This window comes from Meles meles, chromosome 9, assembly GCF_922984935.1.
Source record: "Meles meles chromosome 9, mMelMel3.1 paternal haplotype, whole genome shotgun sequence".
NCBI classification, from domain to species: Eukaryota; Metazoa; Chordata; class Mammalia; order Carnivora; family Mustelidae; genus Meles; species Meles meles.
Genome location: NC_060074.1, coordinates 83,754,003 through 83,781,758, shown reverse-complemented (window position 1 = coordinate 83,781,758; position 27,756 = coordinate 83,754,003). Strand labels below are relative to the sequence as shown.

Here is a 27,756-nt window from a genome sequence, read left to right as displayed (position 1 = left end):
ATGAAAACCCACAGGTAGCATCATAAAAGCTGAAAGCTTCTCCTTAAAGACCAGGAACAAGACAAAGGATGCAGACTCTCACATTTTTAATCAACATGTTACTGGAAGTCCTAACTACACAATCAGACAAGAAATAAAAAGCATCCAAAGTAATCAAGGAAGAGGTAAACTTTCACTATTTGCAGATGATATAATATTAGGAATAGTATTAGGATGGAAAATCCTAAAGACTTTACCAAAAAGTCATTAGAACTAACAAATACTCAGGTAAAGTTGCAGCATACAAAATTAACAGAGAAACCTGCTGAATTTCTGTACATTAATAATAAGCTAGCAGAAAGTGAAATTGAGAAAACAATCCCATTTACAATTGCATCAAAAAGAATAAAATACCTAGAAATAAATTCAGTCAAACAATGAAGTGAAAAATCTTTCCTCTAAAGCCAATTAAGACACTGATTAAAGAAATTGAGGATGACACTAATCAATGGAAAAAATATACATGCTCATGGACTGGAAAAACTAACATTGTTTATATTTGTTCTACCCTATGCAATCTATAGATTCAATGCAATCTCTATCAAAATACCAACAGCATTTTCCACAGAACTAAAACAAATAATCCTAAAATTTGTATGAAACCACAAAGGACCCTGGAAAAGCCAAAGTGATCTTCAGAAAGAACAAAGCCGGAAATCTCACAATCCCAGATTTTAAACTGTACTACAAAGCTATAGCAACCAAAACAGTATGTTATTGGCATGGAAATAGACACAAAGAGCAAAGGAACAAAAGAGTGAAGCCAAAAATAGAGCCACACATTTATGGTCAATTAATCTATGACAAAAACAGGCAAGAATATCCAACAGGAAAAAGACAGTCTTCAATAAATGTTGTTAGGAAAACTGTACAGCTACACACAAAAGAATGAAACTGGACCACTTTCTTATGTCATACATAAAAATAAACCCAAAATGGATTAAAAACCTAAATTAAGGCCTGAAACCATAAAACTCTTTAAAAACAAAACACTGGTCAGTAAATACTTGGATATCTGTCTCAGCAATATTTTTTTGTTAACGGTCTCTACAAACAAGGACAACAAAACATAAACAACTGAGACTACCTAAAACTAAAAATACTTTTGCACAGCACAGTACAGGGAACTATCAACAAAACAAAAAAGTCAATCTAATGACTTCTCCCATATTTGCAAATATATCTGATTAAGAAATTAATGCCCCAAATATATAAAGAACTAGAACTCAATACCAAAACCTGAAACAGTTGGATTTAAAAATGGGAAAGGAGCTGAATAGGCACTTCCAAAGACATACAGATGGCCAACAGACACATGAAAAAATGCTCCATATCGGTCATTATCAGAGTAACACACACACAAAAAACACAGTGAGGGGCACCTGGGTGGCTCAGTGGGTTAAGCCTCTGCCTTCGGCTCAGGTCATGATCTCGGGGTCCTGGGATCGAGTCCTGCATCGGGCTCTCTGCTCAGCAGGGAGCCTGCTTCCCCCTCTCTCTCTCTGCCTGCCTCTCTATCTACTTGTGATCTCTCTCTGTCAAATAAATAAATAAAATATTAAAAAAAAACAACACGGTGAGATTACCTCACACCTGTCAGAATGGCTAGTATCAAAAAATGTAAGAACAATAAGTGACAGGGAGGATGTGAAGAAAAAGGAACCCTCCCGCTGTTTGTGGGAATATAAATTGGTACAGCCAGTATGAAAAATAGTAGGGAGATTACTCAAAGAAGTAAAAATGGAACTACTATACAATTCAATTCCATTACTGGATATTTACTAGTAGAAAACAAAAGCACTAACTCGAAAAGACATTTGTACCCCTATTTCATTACAGCATATTTACAAGAACCAAGATATGAAAGCAACCTACATGTCAATCAACAGATGAATGGAAAAAGATGATATACACTCAATGAAATATTACTCAGACATAAAAAAGAAAAATGAAATCTTGCCATCTGTGCCAACATGGATGGACTGAGGGTGTATTATGCTAAGTGAAACAAGTTTGACAGAAAATGACAAATACCGTATGATTTTACTTACATGTGGAATTTAAAGCAAAAACAGACTTATAAATACAGAGAACAAACTCATGGTTGCCAGAAGGGAGAGGAGTAGAGATGGGTCAAACAGGGGAAGGGGATTGAGAAGTACAGACTTCCAGTTATAAAATAAGTAAGTCTAAGAGATATAAAGTACAGCATAGGGAATAATAGTCAATTACACTGAAATAACTCTGTAAAGTGACATATAGTGACTATACTTACCACGGTGAGCATTTTGTAATGTATAAAAATGTCAAATCACTAGGCTTTTATGACTGAAACTAATGTAATATTATGTCAACTGTACTTCAAAAACATTATTATTCAAAGCCCTAGACCAAACCAAAAAGGCAGACCTGTGACTTGTATAAGCTTTTTTTTTTACTAATTGTTACTGAATAATTAACCAGTTCAGGTCAATGTTAAGTGACAGAAGTTACCTGCTTTATATTCAACTGTACATAAAAGAAAAAAATTAAAAACCAAAATTATACCTAGAGACAACTTTTCATGTAGCTGTTGCCTTTCCAACAATTTGAAGATTTAAATGTAATTTTCGTAACATTTAAATTTAGTCCTTAAATAAGGTAAGCAGAGTTAGCAGATGAAAATATATGATATTTGGTTAAATGTGAATTCCAGTTAAACAATGAGTAAATTCTCAAGTGTAACTAAGTACCATGTAATATTGAAGAAATATTTATACTAAAAACTCTCTCCCATGTTAACCAGGGCCCAGGTCCTTAGTTGAACAGAAGAGTTTGGAAATCCTTGTCCTTCATTCCCCTACTGAGAGAGAACCTGGTTACACAGTAACTCTTTCCCTTACTCTTCCCCTTCACTCTTGCCTTTTCTATAAAGTGTTTTTGACATAAAAAGGCAAAATAATAATGTACTGGATATCTACAGCTAGTTCCTCAGCTTACAAAATATAATCGTAGAGGATCTATTTCTTCGGATACTCTACTCTTCCTTATACAAAAAAAAAACGTTGTTATTTTTCTACTACATATGTATACATTCCTAGACAATGCAGAGTAATTTCCAGATTTTATATAAATACCATATTATACTTCTAGAACTCTTGGCTGAACACGTACTCTGAGAATTTATAACACTGAGGTATTACTTCTAGTTCATTCATTTTTTCTGTTGTATTATATTCCTTCATGTATACTCACAATTTATTAATTCTTTCCCTTACTGATAGATACATGTCATTTCTTTTTGCAATTATAAAAAGGCTGCTGCAAACAATCTTTCCGTATCTTCTTGTGCATCGGAGTTTCTTTAGAAAACTAATTTGCCAAGGTGAACAATAAGAGACTATGGACTCTGAAAAACAACCTGAGGGTTTTGAAGGGGCAGGGGTGGGAGGTTGGGGGAACAGGTGGTGGGTAATAGGGAGGGCACGTTTTGCATGTAGCACTGGGTGTTGTGCAAAAACAATGAATACTGTTACGCTGAAAAAAAAAATAAAAAAATAAAAAAAAAAAAAAGAAAACTAATTTGCCGAATTGTTTTCCAAAGTACCTAGACATACTTACACTACTAGCGGTCATAAATTTTAATAGTCACAGACATTCACTACACCATTATAGATAAACTTACCATTAGACATAAACATATTTCTATATACTAAGAATGAGCACATTGAAAACCTAACTAAAAACAAGATATTGGGGCACCTGGGTGGCTCAGTGGATTAAGGCCTCTGCTTCCGGCTCAGGTCATGATCCCAGGGTCTTGGGATCGAGCCCCACATAAGGCTCTCTGCTCAGCAGGGAGCCTGCTTCTCTTCCTCTCTCTCTGCCTACTTGTAATCTCTGTCAAATAAATAAATAAAATCTTTAAAAAAACAAAAAAACAAAAAAAAAAGGATATCACTTAAATATATTTACAAAATATCAGTTCCACAGAAAATTAAATACTTAGGTGTGTATTTTAAACATATACCAAAAAACAAAACAAAATAAAAACAAAAAAATAAAACTAAAAAAATAAACATATATAAAACCTGTACGGTAAAAATTATAAAATGATAATTAAACAAATCAAAGAAAAACTAAATAAAAGGAGAAATGAACCCTATTCTAGACTGGAAAATTCAATGTAGTAATCACATTAATTCTTCCAAAATTTATCTGTAAGTTTAATCAATTCCCATCAAAATACAATTACCTGGTGAAATAAAATGAGTATAAAAATAATACAAACCAATAGCATGTGTAATGACCGCAGGTTTTTGTTGACATTGAAATGCTTTTGTAGTAGTTCTCGCACACTTCTATCTTCTGTGAGACCCTAGAGAGGAAAAAAAAAATCAAAATAGGTTAAGGAACAAGGCAGTTTAAAACCTAAGTATAATGTGCCTCACTAGTCGGTATACCTCATTAACTCTGATATTTATTCATTATTAAATAGGTGTTGGTTTTATTTGTAGAAAAAAAATCAAAACGAAACTTCCAGTCTATTGTTTTCTTCTTATCCCTTTATGTTAATTAAATATACACAGAAACAAAATATAATACCTGCTACCCAAACTTTCTTGTCTAAAAAGGCAAACCATACAGTCATACCAGTGGGATGATCATAATTCAGCACAAAACACAACAAGAGAGTAAGAGTTACCATATTTGGAAACACAAGGTAAAGCAATACAAAGAATGCTTAAATTATATGAGTCAGTAAGCTAAAAAGAAAGCGCATTCCAGTTATAGGGAACAGTATGAGCAATGCAGGAAGATCATGGCATACTAACAGAAAATGAGTAGTCATGTAACCCTGAGTTTCAGTTATTGGTGAAGTGATTTCATGGAAAGACAATAACAGAAAAACCTAATTGTAGGCCACTGCAACTGTCCATATAAGAGACAAAAAGGGTCTGAATTAAAATAGTGAGAACAGAGAATTAGGACATTTATAGAAGACATGGTCTGAAGGAGAGTCAAATGGTGATGTGTGGAGAAACAAGGGCTTGAGAAAGGGAAGAAAAAATCAGAAATAATATTCTGGGGACAGAACATTCTAGGAGGAATGAAGAGTGAAATGTGGTCACGACATGAAACTTGGTTATTTAAATATTAAAAGAACAAAAGAGAAAAAGAGAAAGAGACTGAGAAAGGTACTGAAGACTGGAAGAGAATCCAAGAGAGAGCAATTAAACCAAGGGAAGAAAATTTCAGGAAGGAAGTAATGATCAACAATGTAAATTACTTAGTATAATTAAACAAATATATTTGAGAAGAACTAATCACATTGGAAATTTGGAGAACAATAAGGTCCTTTGAAAAAGCAGCTGTGACTGCAGTGAAGCACAATTAATAAAAAATAAGGTACACTTAGTATTATAGAAAAAAATGTACAGAGAGAAAATTCATAGCTGACAGAGCAAAAAACAGAGTGGGAGAGACTGACATAAATTTTAAAAAATCATCTGTTACAAATAAGGATACTTTTTCTTAGAATAAACAAAAACCCCCAAAAATCTTATTTTCTAGAGGTAAAACTGTTATATTTCTACTTCCACTGCAAGGAGATCCAGATTCAGGAATAAGTTCTAGTATAATGAAATAAAGTTTTATGCTTTCAGTAAATACATTATCCTAGTTATAGTTCTCATTCCCTTGTCATTATTTTCAGTATTCTCTCTGAACTTAACAGCATTTGCTTGCTGTTACTATACATCTTTTTTTTTTTTTTTTTTTTTGACAGAGAGATCACAAGTAGGCAGAGAAGCAGGCAGAGAGAGAAGGAAGCAGGCTCCCTGCTGAGCAGAGAGCCAGATGTGGGGCTGGATCCCAGAACTCTGGGATCATGACCTGAGCTGAAGGCAGAGGCTTAACCCACTGAGCCACCCAGGTGACCCTACATGTATCTTTTTATCATAAAAGGATCAGATATTCTCTGAGTACACAAGATGAACACGAAATAATAAAGCAAAGTAGTACACATAAAAAACTTTTCGGAATTAATTGCAGTTTTATTAAAACTATAAAAAAAATTACCTGGAACAAAAATATTGGTAGAAGAAATTTTCTCCCTAAGAATAAATTATTTTTAATAACAGTTATTTTCTTTTCTTCTACATGAGGCTTCAAAAGGCTAACAACCTATACTCTGCTTGCGTTCTTATATTTTTAGAGGTCTGAATCCAACTCCCCATCTTTCTTATCACCTTCTTGCTTCCATAATTACTTAATGTGCTTAAAAAAAAAATCTAAAAGATCTATATACATGAGCCATTAAAAAAAAACAAAACACCTTATTACACTTTCACCTTGATTCCAACACTATGAACTACTTGGAGATAAGGCTATTATTAAAAAAACACTCTTTGGATGTCTATTATATTTAACTATGATAGTAATTGAACGTATTAGATCTTGAGTTTTGAAACACGACTAAATTTCTTATTTTTCTGGATTGAAAGCTCCCTTATAGCTGGCTCAGGAAATAACACAAGAGAAATAACGACAGAGAATGACTGACTGACATCACCCTTATAGGAACATGGGGAAATTCCCAGAAACAAAACAGACCTCTCCTGTTATTCAAGGAAGCTGAAATACTAACTTTTCACTGATGAACACATGAGTAGAAGTCGCAGAAGCAAGTTCTTATTGTACCGATGTTACAGTTTGCTTGTCTGGTGCCCTCTCCACAGGCAGATTCTAAGCAGAATGTAACAGAGTTTTCCCTAGTACCTCAGAACTCATGATGCTCCAGGGATAACTCAGTGACAGCAGGATATGTACTAAACCTCCTAGACAGTTTCTGGTGAATCTTCTCACCTTCTGTTAACTAAACAGGGAAGATTATGACAGTAGGTAAATGTTCCTTGAACTTAGCTCTAGTATTTTGAAGGAATTTCCTTTGAGAAGAATTAGTTATGATATGATCCTTTAAAATGTTCTTTCATACAGGGATTTCTCCTTATACTGTCATGCTGAGATGGTGTTTACTCTGCTTAAACTAATTTGTACCGCTAAAACATTCAAGTTAGACGATATGTCCAAGTTCAACACTATCCTGAAAATATTTCTTGGATGAGATTCCATAGGGGACCTGTTACCTATACCATTGTTTCTGTTTTAACCTGGGAATAAGAAAAACTTGCTGGGTAAGTACTGAGAGAAAGGATAGCTCCCTCAGTGTAACCCCCCTTTCCTGGGCAAGGCCTCTGGCCATGGTGCTGACATATATTTCAAGTGAAGCTCACCCATTAGCATACCAAAAGGAAGTGGCAAATGAGGGTGAGGATTAAGGGAACAAAATACTAGAACTAAGAGACAAAACTGCAGTGGTACTAGTTCTACATTATAAAAGAAATGCAAGACAGTAAAACAAAAAAAAACAAACCTAAAAAACAAAAGGATAGTGTTCACATTCATTTCTACCCTCTGGCCCCAAATTCAGTAATACAGGATCAGCAAAAAAGGACCACAAACCTAAGGGTTAGCCACCTTCCTGCTACATGGTTACCATTTCTCAGTCATCCAGAATTATGCTTCACCAGTAATTCCTTTCATCTAATTGCTTTATATACCTGCTTGGATTCACAGAATGCAATATTCTGTGAAGGACTGAAAGATAGGTGTCAGCACTGTATCACCTGGGCTAGGTAGTCATTTTTGGAAAATAAAGGAAGCAGAGACAGAAATAAAAGTCGTGGCAAAGCAAAGATATTTAAATATTATGAAAGACTGCATTTGAATCTCTAAAGCAGTCAGAAAAACATACTGTTGTAACAAGATAATCAATTCAGGTGAAAAGTGAAAGTCTGTGAGGCACTGTAAGGTGGATTCAGAGGCCAAAGATGCAGAGCTCTGCTCCACACCAGGCCTAGGTAAGGAAAGGGACAATGTGGGAGTACCAAACATAAAGGGTTCCTAAAGAATAGAATCTTATAATTGAGAGTACCAAAAAAACTTATCTGGGCTGAAAACATCTGAGTCCCAGACAAGATTAATCTGGGGAGAAGAGAAGGAAAAACCACACCTAATTATATCACAGAACAATACCTGAATTTTAAGGATTAAGATAACCATTTTTATGCACAATTCTGTATAGTTATACAAAAAATAATACAAAATTGTCAATCAGAACAAAACAAAAAGGGTAAAATAATACACAAAAGTTTGAACTCCTTGTATAAAAACAACTTTAGTATGCATATGTTTGAAAGGCTATGAACCAAATAATTACTCTGCAGTGTAAGGAAGTAGAATGGGCATATATATAAGGCAAACTTGTACCTTTTAACATGTATTCTTATGCACTGATTAACTTTTAATCTCTACACCCAATGTGAGGCTTGAAACCACACAACCCCAAGATCAAGAGTTGTATGCCCTTCTGACTGAGCCAGTAAGGTGTTTCCTTGTTCAGTGAACTTTTAATTTTAAAAAAAATGAGAAGTGTCAAATTAATAGTACTTAAATTAGCAGATTATATTTTATAATCAAACAAGAATCAACTTTCAGTTTTGCAAGATAAGTAAATTTTGGAGTATAGTAACCGTAAAAATGTGACTTTGGTTAATACTACAGTACTGTACACTTGAAATTTCCTTAGAAAACAGCTCGTAAGTATTCTCACCTCTTCCCACAAAGGAAATAAAAAAGAGAGAAAAAAAGAAGAGAAAGAAAATGGTAACTACTGAGGTGATGGATGCCTTGAATAGCTTCACTGTGGTATTTCTTGATGTATATGCATTATGCATATCATAACATCAAGCTGTATACCTGAAACATATGTAATTTTTATTTTGTTAATTATATCTCAACAAAGCTGGGAAAAAATAAAAAATTATTTAAGAACAAAATAAATGCAAAATTCTTTTAATTTTTTTTTGGTTGAATTTTTTAAAATTTTTATTTATTTTTTTAATTTCTTTTCAGCGTTCCAGAATTGTTTCACTTTTAATTTGGTATTGATATTTAAGATCAAAATCACGATTACTTTGCAAATCAGTATTTGTATATCCTTTGGGTAAATACCCAGTAGTGCAATTGCTGGATAGTAGGGTATTTTCATTTCTACCTTTTTGAGTAACCTCCATACTGTTTTCCACAGTGTGGCTGTACCAGTTTCAACTCCCATCAACAGTATAAGAGGGTTCCCCTTTTCCCATGTCCTTACCAACATTTGTTGTTTCCTATGTTAACGTTAGCCATTCTGACAGGTGTGATGTGATATCTCATTGTAGTTGTGATTTGTATTTCCCTGATGATAAGTGACGTTGAGCAACTTTTCATGTATCCATTAGCCATCTATGTCTTCTTTGGAAAAATGTTTATTCATGTCTTCTGCCCATTTTTAAACTGGGTTTCTTCCTGGGTGTGGAGTTTGATAAGTTCTTTATATATGTTGGATACTAAGACTTTATTTGGCAGATATGTCATTTGCAAATATCTTTTCCCATTCTGAAGGTTGCCTTTTAGTTTTGTTGATTGTTTCCTTTGCTGTGCAGAATGTTTTTATCTTGATGAAGTCCCAATAGTTAATTTTTGCTTTTGTTTCCCTTGCCTCAAGAGATTTATCCAGTAAGAAGTTGCTATGGTCAAGGTCAAAAGAGTTGCTGCTTGTGTTCTCTTCTAGGACTCTGATGTTTTCTTGTCTCACATTTAGGTCTTTTAGCCATTTTGAAATTATTTTTGTGTAGCATTACTAACAGTAGCCAAATTATGGAAAGAGCCCAAATGTCTATCAGTAGATAAATGGATAAAGAAGTTGTGGTATGTATATAAAATGGAATATTATTTAGCCATAAAAAAGAATGAAATATTGCCAGTTTCAACGGCATGAATGGAACTAGAGATATTATGCTAAGCAAAATAAAGTCAGCCAGAGAAAGACAAATATCATTTCACTTATGTGGAATTTAAACAAAATAGAAGAAAATAGGAGGGAAAAAAAGAGAGGCAAACCAGGAAACAGACTCTTTTTGTTTGTTTTTAAGATTTTATTTGAGAAAGAGAAAGAGTGGGAGGAAGAGGGAGAGGTAGAGAGAACATGAAACAGCCTCTGGGCTGAGCACAGACCTCATGCTGAGCATCGACCTCATGACTGCAAGATCACGACTTAAGCCAAAACCAAGAGTCAGACACTTGAATGACTGAGGCACCCAGGTGCCCCTAGACTCTTAACTATAGAGAACAAACTGAAGATTGCTGTAGGGGAGGTGGGAAGGGGTTGGGTTATATGGGTTGTGGATATTAAGGAAGGCACTTTTTGTGATGAGAACTGTGTGTTATATGTTAGTGATGAACTGCTGAATACTACATCTAAAACTATTATTACACTGTATATTAACTAACTGGAATTTAAATAAAAACTTGAAACTATAATAATAAAATAATTACTGCTTTGACATAAAACAATTTTTTTAGAGCCAGTGAATATACATTTTGCAACTTTAATTATCCAAAGATCTAATCATCCTCATCAGTATTTAATATCATAGACCAGTTTTTCCCAATTCTTTCAAAAACCAAGGATTCTACACTATTTTCTACTTTAAGAAGACCCATATTTTTGGAAGATTCTACCATGTGGGATTTATTCAGCAACACTGTTTTTTAATTGTGTTATTAAACACAGTCCCATACTTATATTCTCTCCTTTCTCTCTGCCAACTGAAAACTCTTGACAACGTAAGATAAGCTTATACTAGTATGTTGAGTTGATATGACAATGGTCTACATAAGTTAGGCTATTCAATGTAAGTGTAGATAAAATTACAGAATCTATAAGGTTTAGTAAACCTTTATATCAACATGTGAGTGTGCTTGGGTAGCTAAGACCCTGAGAGCTCCAGAGATGATAAGATGAGATTCACCAATATACAAAATACAACTTAAAAGACCCAATGAAATAAAAGCTGAAACTGTATGAGAATCAGGGTGGAGGGAAAATCCATACTGGATAATATGAACCACTAAGCTAAAAACCTGCTAAACTAATAAATAATGAAAATAATATTTTTATAATATTCTAAATATTAATAGAATAAAAATATAAGAACAAAAAATCTCAAAGTTCTTTTGAGAGAAAATTTAGGATATGACAAATGTCTTTTAAAGAAAATAACACATAAAAAGTATGTAATTTGTATAATACAGTTTTATGCTACAATAACATGAGAAACTTTCTGCTAATTTACAAATTTGTTTAAATTTGCAGGTTTTTACAAGCTTTCAATGGTACAGTAGGCACAAAAATTATTTAAACATTATTGCCTCTGTTCCAAGTTACCTGAACATTCTCATTCCACCTCTCAGTGAAGATCTTGTCTGGAAATTCTGCAGGTAGAGATAATTGTTCTTTAAATATTTTAAGATACTGTGGAAAACCAAATGAATTCATTAAATGTATCTGCCGGTGAGAAAATCGTGACTTCACTCTTTTTTCTAAGAGTTCCAAAATATCCTTAAAAACAAACAAAAATCCAAATAAGGTGCATGTTAAAAAAAAACAAACAACATACAAATATTAGAAGTATACATATTTGAACTATCACTATAATTAACAATGCTTAACCTTTAATACACAATTAAGCATTTTATTCAAGCCTCTAAAAACTCAAATCATTGCCTTGATTTCCTTAAAGTTATGCAAGCCACATTTAATAATCCCCTTTTAAGCATCTGTAGGCCTGGAGATGTCATGCCTTTTTCCTACTATGCTATTCTCAGTTAATCTTTCACATTTCAAGACCAACAATAATTGTAAAAAAAAAAAAAAAAAAAAAAAGCGACTATTATTGAATAGTTCTCTGCCACAATAACACTAAGAATTTCAATAAATAATTTCATATATTCTATGAAAAATTCATACTAAAAAATAGCAAAATGTAGTAAATCTATTAAATGCTGAAAATTTAAACATTGTTTTATATAACAAAGACTCAGGATGTAGCAAATGTAATGGAGAAGAACTGTTTACTAAACTACCTATAAATTCAAGCTGAAGCCATGCTGAACTGACAGAACAAACTATAGAAGAGGAAACTTGCAGGAACACAGCATGACACTGGTGAGTTATCCTGTCTTTTGACTTTTTTACAGTGATATTTTAGAAACTACTTGCATTTGTGCTATTTTTCCTTAAGAAGTTAGGAATCAACTATTTTCAATTTTCTGTAAGAAAAAATGTAAAAAAAAAAACAAAACAAAACTGTGGTAAGGCCCTAAAATACGGATTTTTAAATCTACCCAGATGATTTTCATCATAGCTACGTTAAGAAACCAATCATATAGAGGAAAGAATTTAAGTGATCAAAATGGGATCATGGTTAGTCTGGAAAAGAAGACAGGAAAGATTAATAGCTTGGGGTTGGCAGGGAGAAAGTGAATGAAAAATCTGGAATGTTTTTATAGGTCAAAGAAAAATACAGTGCCAGCATAATTAAAAGAGAGTGAAGTTTTATGTTCAGAAACAGCTATATTATAAATATTCCATTAATGAATAGCTCTAGATCATCCATGTATAGGTAGCTGAAAAGCAATGTAAACAACACTCTATGCCAGCAATAATTAAGAGCCTGAACTTGGGAATGGAAAGAAGATGGAGGTAAAAGATACTTTAGTTGTGGACAGTAATGACTGAAGTATGCACTGTGGAAATAAAGGGAATAGTAAAAAAAAGAACCATTTCCACAGAGAAGACGTTGTTTGCTAGCAAAGTCACTAATCCAACTATCCTTTCAAACACAGACATACAGATAGACCTGAACTGCACAGCTGGGAGAATAATACTATAGAATTTTTAAAGGCCCATGTAACACTGCTAAAGAGCACCTGATTCTTTATTTGATCCTTCAATGGGTCAGTAACATTTGCCACTGCTACTTCCACCCAAAGGTGTTTTTTTTTTTAGCAAGAAGAAAGATGCTTCCTTAACTCCTGTGGTATAACTGCTGCCTTGACAAGAAGTAATAAAGATAAAACAAAGAGGCAGATGTTTTATGGGGAGGCTTATTATGAAGGCAGATATTATAAACTCTAGAGCACTGGGGAAAGAGGACAGAGAAAAACACTCCACAGAAAAACAACACTAAAAGGAAGGCTGTTGAAAGATGACTTAGTAAACTATTTCACTTTTCTAAAATGGAAACTGCTGCAAGAAAGGAAAAGAAGTAAATGGGCCTGATCACAAACCTGCCAAGAACGAAGGAGGGAAAAGAAGAATGAAAACAGACTCATGGCAGCCATCTATGAGAAGAGAGATGACTCTTAAATACCAGTTTTACCTGAATTCAGTAAGAAAGTCTATGATGTAAAAGAAGATTTTAAAAAAGGCCTGTGTAGCTATCTGAAGTATATAAGGTTCACGATGTAGAGAGTCTTCATAAAGTAATGTGATAGTGACACTGAGACTATGGTTAAAATCATTCTAAAATCACCCCCAAGAAGCAAAGAAGCTACTATCTACTGTTGACAGACTGAGAGAAGTTAATCCCTTCCATTTCTGGAGATGACTACTTACAAAGATGGGATACTATCATTTTTACTCGATTTTAAGCATTTTCAAAATATAGGAACAATCTTAAATACAGAAGTAAAAACTACGGATGATTTTTATAAAATAGTGATATGATTTTCTCTCTACTTGCTAATGGAGAAATTACACTAGCATAATCTGACTTCACATTTTTTATTCAGTGATTTAACTGGAGGGAGAGAGAGAGGTATTAGTTCGTGAGCATGTGTCATAAATGTTTTGTTTTCTTCAATCTGAGTTGAAAAGTAGGATAAATGCACCAGGCACTACTAAACCACATTTGAAAAAATGCCTGATATAATGACCTACATAAGTGATGATACCAGTAAGCTTTAATTTTCTAAATATAATCAATTTTTTAATAGAAAGAAAAACTTACCAATCTACATGTAAGACCAATTACTGCTAGTGGAGTCTGTGCAGACTGCGAAATGTCAAACAGATTATAGAGGAGTGTCTGGTTTTTATGATGAGCAAAAAGATCAAATTCATCTAATATGAAGATCACTGGGCAACTACTAGACCGGTCACCTAAGATAAAATAGGAGTTTTATATACTAATAAGCAACTACATCAATCTTTCTTAAGTTTCCAAATTATTTACTGTACTTTAGTGGTTAAAACTCAATTCAACAAATATATATTGAAAACCTAATTTGTGCAGGATACATAGCAATGCTTACACATTTATTCAACAACAAAAACTTATTCAGAGGACAAGATAGCCCTTACTCCCCTCAAGTAGTTCATAGTCTAATTATAAGACTCTAGTAGCTTACTAATGAAAAATTAAGAACATTATTTAAATAACTAGACTTGTTTTTAAAATTATGTAAATATAATCTTCTATCATCAAAAAACTGACAGGGATCTCTTCATACCCACAGAAACCAAAATACTTTGGGATTAATAATAAAGGGAGTCACTAACTTATGAACAAAACTTTTGCTTCAAAAGAGATTTGTTTAGTCAGCAGAAATGCAAACTGAATCTTCTCAAGTATTTATAATTTTTATAAATAATCGTTAAACCACAAAATTTGACCAAAGCCTCTTTAAACACCTAACCACAATTTTTTAAAGAACCCCCACCAAGTTTTAATATTTCAGCAAAGGGAAAGTTCAACATGACTCTGTGAATTCATTTTTCTCATTACAATGAGGAAAACCATGAGGGCAGAAGAATCACTACTACCTTAAGGTAATCACTGTTACCTTAAGGGGAGCCACAGGAAAAGGGAGAAGCAGGCTCCCTGCTGAGTAGGGAGACTGATAACGGGGCTCAAATCCAGGACCCTGGGATTATGACCTGAGCCAAAGGCAGAAACAACCGACTGAGCTACCGAGGTGACCCTATAATCATGCTTTTAAATCTGGCACTGTTTAATCTGGAACTCTACTCATTAAAATTTATCCTAGGAAATAACTAAAAGATCAACTAAGCATTTCTTCCTAATTATATACAAAGTTAGAAATCAAAGTTCATAATGGTAATTAATAACATAATTTATTATATTTTAAGTATAGTTAATATATAAAATAGAACATGAGAACCATAAAAATGATGATGTAGCTCACTATTTACTGACATAAATGAACAAGATATACTTTATAAAATATGGAAAATCATTTTATCCTTATAAAAAATTATGTCCATCTGCATCACTGATACACTACAGGTGAATAAAGATATGAAACCAAATGCTAATTGGATAATCATGGGGTGGCAAGGTGGCTCAGTCAGTTAAGTGTCCAACTCTTGATCTCAACTCAGGTCTTGATCTCAGGGTCATGAGTTCAAACCCCACTTTGGGCTCCACGTTGGGTGCAGTAACTTCTTAAAAAACAGTAATGATTGGGATAGTCACTATATAATAGTTGTGGGATTACAGTGATCATTATATTATGACTTTTACATTATCTTTTTTTGTAAAAATATGTAATGCCTTTACAATCAGGGGAAAAATAAAGCTAAAAGATAACTTTTGATGGTATTAAATATGCTAATATTTACCTTTTTTCAAAGCTTCCAGAAGAAATGAAAGGTTTTCAGCAAAACTTCCCTAAAAAACAAAAAAGACACCATAACTAAAAGTTTAATGAAATAAAGAATAAAAGAGAACTATCTGATTCTTAGGCATTACATAGACACTACGTATCTGTTGTTTCCTAAATTAGTCAGTGGCCAGATTCTGAGCTGGAGACTTCCATGTGCACCATTAAAGACTTAAATATAAAAGGAGAGGTGGCATAGTACTGAAAATGGCATTACCCTGCCATGCTCAAAATTCTATATTTTCCGGATAAAATGCATAAAAATGTTGCTTCGACTTAAAGGTAGTTTTTAAGACTTGTTGTATTCCAAATACAGTCTGAGAACTAGAAATCACTGCACTTTGTATCTTCAAACAGATTAAGCTCTTCCAAGTTTCAGATTAATTTGGGCCACTAAAAAAATGACCATATGATTCCAGTTGTATCTGGAATTTAAGAAAAAAACAAAACAAAACAAACAAAAAAACAAACAGATGAACCCAGGGGAAGAGGAAAAGAGTGGGGAGGCAAATCATGAGACACTTAACAATAGGGAATAAACTGAGGATTCATGGAGGGGAGGGTGGGCAGGGGATGGGTTAAATGGGTGATGGGTATTAAGGAGCACTGGGTATTGTATGTAAGTGAAGAATCACTAAATTCTACTCCTGAAACCAGTATTATACTATATGTTAACTAAATTTAAATACAAACAAATAAAAAAAGCATACTACTAAAAAAAATGAGCACAAATTTAAATGAGATCCAAAAGGAAGGGGGAGAAGAAATTTGCCTCAATCATTACATACTATAATAGTTTCTCCCTATTCAAGAGAATATTATACAATTTGTATATATCATATAAAATTTGACTATGTTTACTTGGGAGTACAGACAAAACATTTTTGGATACAACTTAAACATTCTACATGGAAATTAACAGAGAAGCAGATGCATTATCCAGATATTCCAACTTGTGGATAAGGGCCCTGTTGAAGTATTTTATTTTCATTTAAGTCATTAATTTTTACTTCATTCAGATTTTTTAATTTTAAGAAATAGCCAACTTTAAATTTATGAAGATGTACAGGAGAAAAAAAATCCACTTGTTTGTTTCCCCACTGAGAGAACTGATATAAAATAGCTGAACAGATTTTTAAGAACTTCCACATATTTTATAATAACTGTATGTTGTCAAATCAACATTATTTCCAAGGCAGTTAGGGCAAGAGGTATTTATATAATATTAAAAAAAGCTCAGAGGCAATCTGTGGGTGGGTAATCAGCAGTTGAAGTTATTCAAAGGTCGCTTGTCTTATGCTTTTTTTTAAAAAGACAGTTACATCTGACATTACGTGTAAGTGTGCAACTATGTAAGTACATATGCACATATTATAAGACTATCCTTATATAAAAACACATATGTATGCATAAGAATATCCAAATTTGCTGTAAGTATATCAAAATATAAAGGCTCTGGGTTAAGTAACTCACATTCTTAATGTCTTAATATCCATTTTATGACCTTAGGGCAAGCTAATTATGCTATCTGAGCCTCAGGTAACTTACCTATATAATGTAAAAGTTAAACTACTAATCACTACATGTGATGACCACGGTAACAACAGTAATGACTAGGATGATAAACAATTGTCCCTTTTATTATTTTCTATGAATCCAGTAAGAATAGGTTCAATTAGGAAAGTCAGAAACCCCAGTCTACATCAGCTGCAAACCAAAAGCCAAACTGAGCCTACATAATAGTAAATCTCCTTGACCAAGTAGGCCACTGTATTCAACATTACATTCTGCACAGGAGGAAGAACTTCAGACTTATAGAAGGGGCATTTTGAACCTGCAGACAGTGTGAAAGGGTAAATCATGATTGGCTTACCTTTTTACAGGTACTTATTAAAGAATGAAATTACTAAATGCTAAGAGGCTTACACAACAATGGCTGTGTCGTTGCAGGAAAAAGGAGACACTTTAAGAGTGACAACACTGTGGTGCGCCTGGGTGGCTCAGCAGGTTAAAGCCTCTGCCTTCAGCTCAGGTCATGATCCCAGGGTCCTGGGATAGAGCCCCGCATCGGGCTCTCTGCTTGGCTGGGAGCCTGCTTCCTCCTCTCTCTCTCTCTGCCTGCCTCTCTGCCTACTTGTAATCTCTATCTGTCAAATAAATAAATCTTTAAAAAAAAAAAACAAAAAACACAAGAATGATAACACTGTATGATCACCAGTGAGCATAAAATGAACTTGGGATGCCACAATCCACTTCAACTGAATAAGCAGTATGAAGTTAAATCATTTCATTATGAAAATTAAAGTAGCTGTAAATTAATTTAATCATGTGACTTTTCAACCTTATAAATCAAGTGATAGGGTAAAAAGTTTAATGAAAGTTCCAGAACATTTCTAATCAATTTCATTTAAGTTACTGATGTTCACTATCTTGAGGTTCCAAGCTGTGACAATGATGAGATATGAATTAAGTTTCTGAAAACATTTTAATAAGAGATAATTGACATTTGTATAGAACATTACCAATCTAGCATTTTAAAAACATAAATTATATTTAATGCTTCTGTCTTTAGAATAAATCTGTGAAGTAATAAGGATAATGCACATTTAACACAGATGAGAAAATTTGAAATTCAGAAATACTCATTAGCCATGATTATCAAGTAGTCAATGGTTTTAAGACAAGACTCAAATCTACCTTTTTTAGCTTTAAATTCAGTAAATTTTGCATTAGTCCCAGCTACCTAAGTCTCAGAAGACTTAAAATAGGGTGCTATAGTATTTCAAAAAATACTTTAAACTATCTCCAAAGATAAGGAATCAAAGTATTTATCTTACAAATAAAGAAACTCAGATAATATCTACATAAACATGGATTTCTTGGCTCTTTTATAGTTAGTATAATCTACTTCAAAAAAATTTAAACATAATGGTATGATGAATAAATGCATCCTAGTGCATTATACTTTTTTATGATAAAAATCTTTCATATTTCAATTTAGAATCCCTGAATCCTCCCTAGCTTTCCAAAAATATGAAAATATCTACAGCATATAACTGTTAAAGACTATTAAGATACTTACAAAAACTTTATCTCCAACTACATTTTCCAGATTTAACTGCCTTGTGATTTCCTTTAGGGCAATTTTATCATTGATCTGCAGCAGCCCTGAAATAAAGTATTTAATTAAAATGATATATTTGAAACAGTGCAGATTATTTTCCAGTCAACTTAAGCTTTCTTAATGGTTTCTAACTTTAACTAGAAAAAAAAAGTCAAATATCTGTGAGTTAACATTACTTTCTTTTTGAAACACAGTAATGCAGACATTTGCTAGACTCAAAGAACTATCATCCTTGGGGTTCTTTTATTTTTTTAAAAAAGAAAAGAAAAAACAAAAAAACAAGAGTCCTTATGTGCCTCTTTTATCTTATTTTTTTTAATTTCTCAAAATATTGTGTATGGTATATTAAAGTGAAAGTTGTTAAACATGGATCAAGTTCTTAAACTATTACCCACCTTTAAAACACACCAGTAAATTAAATTTTACATTATAAAAAGCTCACACAGTTTATATCATTTCCAATGGTAAAATGATGACACACTTACCATTTAGGTGAACTTGTAATACATTTTCACTCACTTCTTCTACTTCCATTAGTTCTTTCAAAGCATGATTTATTAACTAAATGGTATTAAAAAGTTTATGGAATATTAATAAAAATATAAGCTCATATTCTTTTAAAAATTATGAATAATGGGGACATAATATAATAAAAAGATTGTCATTTGAAACTAACAAATAAGTTTGCACATTACTCAAAGATAAAAGAAAGGTGTAACAAGAACATCTAATATCCGACTCAAGATGCCAAAGCCAGGACTGATGTCATGCTTTCTCAGTCATCTTCCCAAACTAGTAAATGTTTAGAATAACCCTCAAGTTTTCAAAGACATATTTCTCTATAAGTCACATAAAATTATAGCCACTTAAGAGCTTCATGTATGAGTTAGTTCATTATTTATCTTTAACATTTATTCTACTAAATACTATTGAAATCACTTAAAAGCTATTGAAAAACATGTATTAGAGCAATGTTAAATGATTGTAAAAAGTCTACCCCAGTCAATATACCACTTTCTATGAAATACTGTTAACTACTCTGTATGCTATCATGAAATAAAAATTTGGAAAACTAAGAAATACCAAGGGATAAGTTGAAAAAGATGTTTCCTCTATGAGTTGCTAGGTATAATAGCCACTCCTTATCTGCAGTTTCAATTACCTGTGCTGTGGAAGCAGATGAATCCTCCTTTTGACATTATGGGCAGAAAGTCAAAGTAGCCTAATGTACTTAATAATGCCTATATCATTCACCTAACTTCATCTTATCATGTAGGCATTTTATCATTTCACATCATCACAAGAAGGATGAATATAGTACAGTCTGATATTTTGAGAGAGAGAGACCACACTCACCTAACTTTTCCTATATTTGTTAGAACCATTCTATTTTTTTATGTTAGTATTTTTAATCTCTTACTGTGTCTAATTCATACATTAAAGTATACCACAGGTAAAGTTTGCCATGTTAAAAAAAAAAACAATACATATAGGGTTTGGTACTATCTGTGGTTTCAGGCATTCACTGAGGTCTTGGAATGTATGTCCCATGGGTTGGGGGGGGCTACTGCATATAGAGAAAGACCTTATTAAAGAAATGTAGAGCTTGTAATGAAAAAAAATCACTACTAATAATATAATTACTACTAAAAATATACTCACAAGGTGTTATACCACCTTAAACTGTTCAATTATAAAGTTTTAGTGCTGCTTCGGCAGCACATATAATAAAGTTTCAGATATTTATAACTATAGATTCTTATGCCACTTACTTCCTATTCTCTATTTTTCGACGTGTGACATCTTATTACAACTATATGGCAATATAATTTACATCTCTTCACATTAATATTACGCACATTTTTAAAAAACTTAATGAATAGAACTATGAAGAGTCAAAAAAACTTTTAAAAAGAAGAACAATGATAAAGGACTACTAATACTAAAACTACTCCTATGATTAGAAACTAAATGATCCCTCAAAACAGACTGTGTATACAAAAAAAATTAGTAAAGATGGCATCAAAGTTTAGTGAGGACAAAAAAGATACTCAAAAAAGTCACTGGAACAATGGCAAACAATTTTGAAAAAGAAAATACTATTTGTATTTGCAATATTGTACTTCAATTTGTCACTACAACATCTTTGTGAAATATGAAGAAGTATTTGAAATTACTAGGTTTTACAACAGGTATCAAACATAATTCTGCTCTATCTGTATTTTTGTTTGTTTCGTTGATTTTTTTGTTTTTTTTTATTTTGTTTTTAGATTTTATTTATTTGTTTGACAGAGATGGAGAAAGCACAAGCAGACAGAGCGGCAGGCAGAGGGAGAGGAGAAACAGGCTCTCCACTGAGCAGGGAGCCCAATGCGGGGCTCGATCCCAGGACTCTGGGATCATGACGAGAGCTGAAAGCAGATGCTTAATGACTGAGCCACCCAGGCACCTCTAATCTGTATTGTTTTTAAAACAAATGGAATTCTGGGGTGCCTGGATGATTCAGCTAGTTAAGCATCTGACTCTTGATTTCAGCTCATGCTGTGATCTCAGAGGGGTAAGATCCAGCCCTGTGTCTGGCTCCTTCCTGAACATAGAGCCTGCTTAAGATTCTCTCTCGCGCTCTGCTTGTGCCCCTCCCCCAATGCTCACTCTCACGTGCAAGTATGCTCTCAAAATAAATAAATAAATAACCTAAAAAAATTGAATTCTACCTTAGATCACGGTAATCTAAGTCCTCTTAAAAAGGGAAATCTCAAAATATCAACTATCATACTATGTAATAATATCCAAATAAGAAGTGACATTCTTTGTAGAGAACAATCCAAAAATAAAGTGGTACTTCTGGGCTTTTAGAGCAAACCTGAGTCTATCATAAGACTTCATTCCCAGACGATACAAATGTGGTATGTCAAAATGTGGCCTGTCATAGCTTCTTGGTAATCTGCAATGTTCTTCCTCCCACCAAATGTTATCTTATTTACATAATATTTCTATTTCTCTGGGTCTGATTGTATGTTCTAAGTTATTATATGTTTGGTAAATCGTTGAAAATTATCTTAAATTCTTTGCATAATGAAATGGGGACAATAATACCACCTTCATTTTTTATATACACATAAAGAGAGTTATTATAACATGGAAGGAGGATGGCAGCGAAGAAGGAGGATCCTAAGGTTGCCTCCTCCCACAAATACAAGTAGATAAGTAGATCCCAGTCAAATCATCCTAAATACCCCAGAAACCAACCTGAAGACTGGCAGAAAAAACTCCACAACTAAGTGTAGAGGAGAGGACAGAGGACACATCAAAGATGGTAGGAAATGTGGAGACGTGGCTTAGGAGAGAAACGGATCATAGCCAATGCAGTGGGGAGGAAATCACAGTTGCAGAGCAGTGGGAAAAAGAGACTAACATACAGGGGAACACACAGGAAATGAATCCTCATAGGACTGGTTTGGAAAGCTATAGGGCCTCAATTTCTTGAGTTCTTACAACCAGGGAGGCTTAAAGCCTGGGGTTCTAAATATCAGCATGTGTGGTTCTGGGAGAGCTCGAAGGACACTGGGGCTGCTCTTGGAGAGAAGGCAGGGGAAAATTGTCTGTGGACATACAGCAATCTGAAGAGCACCCAATTAAACAGATAAATGAAACCAGGAGCTAGTTCTTTGGGGGAAAAAAAAATCGGGGGGGGGTGTTATGGACACTGGGGAGGCTTTGTGATATGGTGAGTGCTATGAATGTGTAAGCCCGACTATTCACAGCTGTACACCTGGGGCAAATAATGCATTATATTTCAATAAAAATAATTTAAAAATCAATAAACTGATAAACCTCTAGCCAGACTTACCAAGAAAAAATACAGAAAAGACCCAAATAAACAAAATCACAAATGAGAAAGGAGAAATAACAAACACTAAAAACTACAAGCAATTATAGAAGAATACTACAAAAAACTACATCCCAACACTGGACAACCTAGAATATGGATAAATTCTTAGTAACATATAATCTACCAAAACCGAAACAGGAAGAAATACAAAATTTGCAAAGTCCAATCACTAGCAAAAACACTGAATCTAATCAAAAAACTCTCAAGAAACGAAAGTCCAGGTCCAGATGGCTTCTTAGGTGAATTCTACCCAACATTTAAAGAATACTTAATACCTATGCTTCCCCAACTATTCCAAAAATAGAAAAGGAAGTAAAACTTCAAATTCATTCTATGAGGGCAGCACTACCCTCATACCAAAACCAGAAAGATACCACAGAAAAAGAGAACTACAGGCCAAGATCTCTGATGAACATACAGTTGCAAAAAACCTCAACAAAATATTAGCAAACTGAATCCAACAATACATTAAAAGAACCATTCAACATGATCAAATGGGATTTATTCCTGGGTTGCAAAGGTAGTTCAATACTTGCAAATCAATCAATGTGATACAACACATCAATAAGAGAAAGAGTAAGAATCATACGGTCATATCAGTAGATGCAGAAAAATCATCTGACAAAGCACAACATCCATTCAGGATAAAAACCCTCAACAAAGTAGATTTAGAGGGACTATACCTGAATATAATAAAGACCAACAGCTAACACCACCCTCAATGGGGGAAAAACTGAAAGCCTTTCCCCTAAGGTGAGGATAAAGATAAGGATATCCACTCTCACCACCTTTTTTTTTTTTTTTTTTAAAGATTTTCCCATTTATTTGAGAGAGAGAGTGAGAGAACACAAGCAGGGGGAGCGGCAGAGGGAGAGGCAGGCTTCCCACTAAGCGAGGAGCCCTATGTGGGGCTCCATCCCAAGACCCTGGGATCGCGATCTGAGCAGAAGGCAGATGCTAACTGACACACCCACCTCCCCCCAACCCACTTTTATTCAACATAATACTGGAAGTCCTAGCCACAGCAATCAGAAAACTAAAAGAAATAAAAGGCATCCAAACAGGTGAGGAAGCAGTAAAACTTTTCACTTTTTGCAGATGACATGATACTATATATAGAAAACCCAAAAACTCTTAAAACTAACAAATGAATTCAGTAAAGTTGCAGGATACAAAAATCAATGTTGCATTTCTATACACCAATAATGAAGCAGTAGAAAGAGAAATTAAGAAAATGATACCATTTACAATTGAACCAAAATAGTAAGATATCTAGGAATAAATACAACTAAGGAGGTGAAAGACCTATGCTCTGAAAACTGTAAAAAACTAAAGAAAGAAGTTAGAGACAACACAAAGATATGGAAAGAAATTCCATGCTGATGTACTGGAAGAAAAGATTTTGCTAAACTATCCAAAGCAACTACACATTTAATGCAATCCCTGTCAAAATACCAACAGCATTTTTCACAGAGCTAGAACAAACAATCCTAAAATTTCTATGGGACCACAAAAGACCCTTAAGAGCCAAAGCAATCTTGAAAACAAAAAGCAAAGCAAAGCTGGAAGCATCACAATTTGAGACTTCAAGTTATATTACAAAGCTGTATTAATTAAAACACTATGATAATGGTAAAAACAATCATCAGAATAATGGAAAAGAAAAGAGAACTCAGAAATAAACCCACAATTGTATGGTCAATTAATATTCAACAAAGCACGTAAGACTATCCAATAGGAAAACAAACAAATGGTGTTGGGAAAAGTGGACAGTAACATGCAAGAGAATGAAACTGGGACACTTTCTTACACCATACAGAAAAATAAACTCAGAGTTGCTCAAAGACCTAAACGTGAGACTTAAAACAATAAAAATCCTACAACGGAGCACAGGCAGTAATTTCTGTGACACAGGCCCCAGTAACTTCTTTTTAAATAGGTCTCCCAAAGCGACAGAAACAAAAGCAAGAATAAACTATTGTGATTACACCAAAATAAAAAGTTCTGCACAGTGAAGGAAACAACCAACAAAACTACAAGGCAACCTACTGAATGGGAGAAGATATTTGCAAATGACATATCTAAAAAAAGGGTTAGTATCCAAAACATATGAAGAACTGATATAACTCAACACCCCAAAAAGCCAAATAATCAATTTAAAAAATGGGCTGAAGACAGCCAACAGATGTTTCTCCAAAGAAGAAAAACAGATGGCCAAAAGACACATGAAACGATACTCAACATCACTTATCCTATTATCTTCAAATAATAATTTTAGTTCCAGTCTGGATATCGCTAAAACTTTGTCTGTGTGTAACTACCTAAGTAATCAATTGTATAATTTCAGTATTTTTCACAAATAGAGTATCTTTCCAAATATTTTAAGTTACATTATATAGTAAAAAAAATTTAGTTGGTTTTTTGGATGTTACACCAAGCAGGATAACCAATATGGCTACTCCATTTCCAGTCTTTACAGCTAATAATTTTACAAACATACTGACTCACTTCATTTAGACCTGCCAACAATCAGGGATTTTTATGTTTACTATTCTATTCCCAAATACTTGCTTCTTTGTCTACAGCAATTTCTAGATAGAAAAGTATTTGCCAGGGTACAATCTGTCATTTGGATTTTTTGTTTAAAGATTTTATTCATTTATTTGAGAGAAAGACAGTGAGAGAGCAGAAGGTCAGAGGGAGAAGCAGACTTCCCGTGGAGCTGGGGAGCCCGATGCAAGCCTCGATCCTGGTACTCCAGGATCATGACCTGAGCTGAAGGCAACTGCCCAACCAAGTGAGCCACCCAGGAACCCCACATCCTGTTTTTTAAATAAAATGTTTAAAATACAATAAGCCACAGTGTTATCTTTATCAATTAACTATAGATTCCAAATTTTTGTACTTCAAATAGCTTGGCCAAGGACAGTGTTATATTGTAATCTTATTTCTTATATTAAAACTTAAATGAGAGTTCTTGTCTAAAACAATTTATTTTATATCTCAGGATACTCCATACACAACAAATTATGAAAGTTACAAAAGTTAAACAGTGCTCCTAAGCTCTGACCTCCCAATACTGGAGTGCAGCAGGACAAATCAAATAATACTGAAATGGAATACGAAGTACAGGATTCTTCCATATTCCACTAAAGTCAGACTTGGTCAATGACTTCAACGCACCATCAGAGGGTTCTGGTTTAAAATGTAGCAACAGGACAACCTGTCAGCATACCAAGAACAACCTATCTGTTTTATTAACTGACAAAAACTCTTGTCTTAATGGCTTTCATCTTCTTAAGCCCTGAAAAAAACAGAAAAAACTGACATAGGAGTTTATACAAAAATGGTGTAACATGAAAGAAAGGAAAACAGTAAACTGATGGAAAAGATTAATTACTACTGAAATGTGTATTTTAGAAAATAAATATTTTGAGTCATTTAAGCCAGATTTAGATAAACACAAAACAATAAACTAAGAAGGTGCATGATATGGAGGTAGACAAGAAGGATTATTAGAACTAAAAAGCAGTATCATATGAGAAGAATCAAACGATGGAATGGATGGTGAAGAAAATCACACTAATGATATGGCAGAATGCTGAGGGAAGAAAGAAAAGAAAGAAACATGGAGAAATAACACAAAGAAATGAGAACAAAGGCTTAACAACTGGATACTTTAATCCTGAGAGGAAATATTCAAAAATAAAATTAGTCTTTAGTGAAAACAGACCTAAATTCATATTAAGAGTTTGTAGAATATCAGCTAATGCTCAAACATAGCCTGTGAATAACAAATGCAGTTAAGACAAGAGAAGGAAATAAAAGTTATAAAAAGAAACAGGGATGGAAGAAATAAAATTTTGTTCTATTTGCAGATGACATGATTGTCTGCAGAAAATCCCAAAGAACTGACAAATTTTAAAAGACAATCAATTATAGCAAGATTGCAGGATACAAGATAACACACCAAGGTCATCTGCTTTCCTCTATATCAGCAGTAACACTAGGAATCTGAAATTAAAAATGTATACTATTCACATTAGGGTCAAAAACATTTTAAAACTTAGGTATAAACCTAACGAAATATATATGACTTATATAAGGAAAACCACAAAACTCTAATGAAAGACCTAAAAAAGGTAAACTGAAAGATAGTCCATGTTCATGAAGTGAAAACTCAATAAAATTAAGAAGCCAGTTTTTCTAATGTGATCTACAGACTGAAACTACAACTGAACTCAAACATCCCCAGTAGTTGGAAATTAACATATTAATTCTAAAGTTAATACAAAAAGGCAAAGTACCCAGAATAGCCAAAACAATACTGAAGAAGCACACAAAGTTAGAAGACTGACATAGACTTTAAGGCTTACTATAAAGCTACAGTCATCAAGATGGTAAAAATAGACTGATACAAACAGAATTAACTGACCTTTGAAAAAGAAGCAAAGGTAATTCTATGAAGAAAAGATAGCCTTTTCTTTGTCAACAAATGCTAAAACAATTTAAACATTCCTATACAAAAAAAAGGAGGAAAGAAAAAGAATCTAGACACAGACCCTATATATTTCAAAGAAATTAACTCAAACCAAATGTAAAATACAAAGAACTATAAAACTTCTAAAGGAAACATAGGTGAAAACCTAGAAGATCTTGGATTTGGTGTTGAAGTTTATTTATTTTTAAGATTTTCTTTGTCAGAGAGAGAGCGTGAGAGAGTGAGAGAAAGAGCACAAGAAGGGGAAGCTGCAGGCAGAGGGAGAAGCAGGCTCCCCATTGAGCAAGGAGCCAGATATGGGGCTTGATCCCAGGATCCCTAGGATCATGACAGGAAGGCAGAAAGATGCTTAACCAACTGAGCCACCCAGGCATCCCAGTGATAAAGTTTAGATATAACACCAAAGTCACAATTCATGAAAAAATACCTGATAAACTAAGTTTTAAAATGAAAAAACTGGGGACCTTAATGAAAACTATGGGACTTTAGTTAATAATAACATATTAATATTGGTTCATCAATTTCAACAAATGTACCATACTAAGGGAAGATGTTAATAATAGGGGAAGTTGTATGTATGTGCATGGG

General features: G+C 33.6%; 1 protein-coding gene across 5 annotated transcripts in view; it reads right to left on the bottom strand.

The window, feature by feature from the left end:
- Positions 1-27,756, bottom strand: part of ORC4 (origin recognition complex subunit 4) — an 89,831-nt gene that overhangs the window by 9,709 nt on the left and 52,366 nt on the right. For all 5 annotated transcript variants that reach the window (XM_046019825.1, XM_046019823.1, XM_046019824.1 and 2 more), the window contains 6 exons: positions 19,261-19,336; positions 18,734-18,819; positions 15,611-15,659; positions 13,977-14,128; positions 11,351-11,524; positions 4,310-4,396 (listed from right to left, as the gene is read on the bottom strand). In XM_046019825.1, coding sequence (XP_045875781.1) covers positions 4,310-4,396; positions 11,351-11,524; positions 13,977-14,128; positions 15,611-15,659; positions 18,734-18,819; positions 19,261-19,336 — 624 coding nt within the window. The remainder of the gene's footprint in view (positions 1-4,309; positions 4,397-11,350; positions 11,525-13,976; positions 14,129-15,610; positions 15,660-18,733; positions 18,820-19,260; positions 19,337-27,756) is intronic.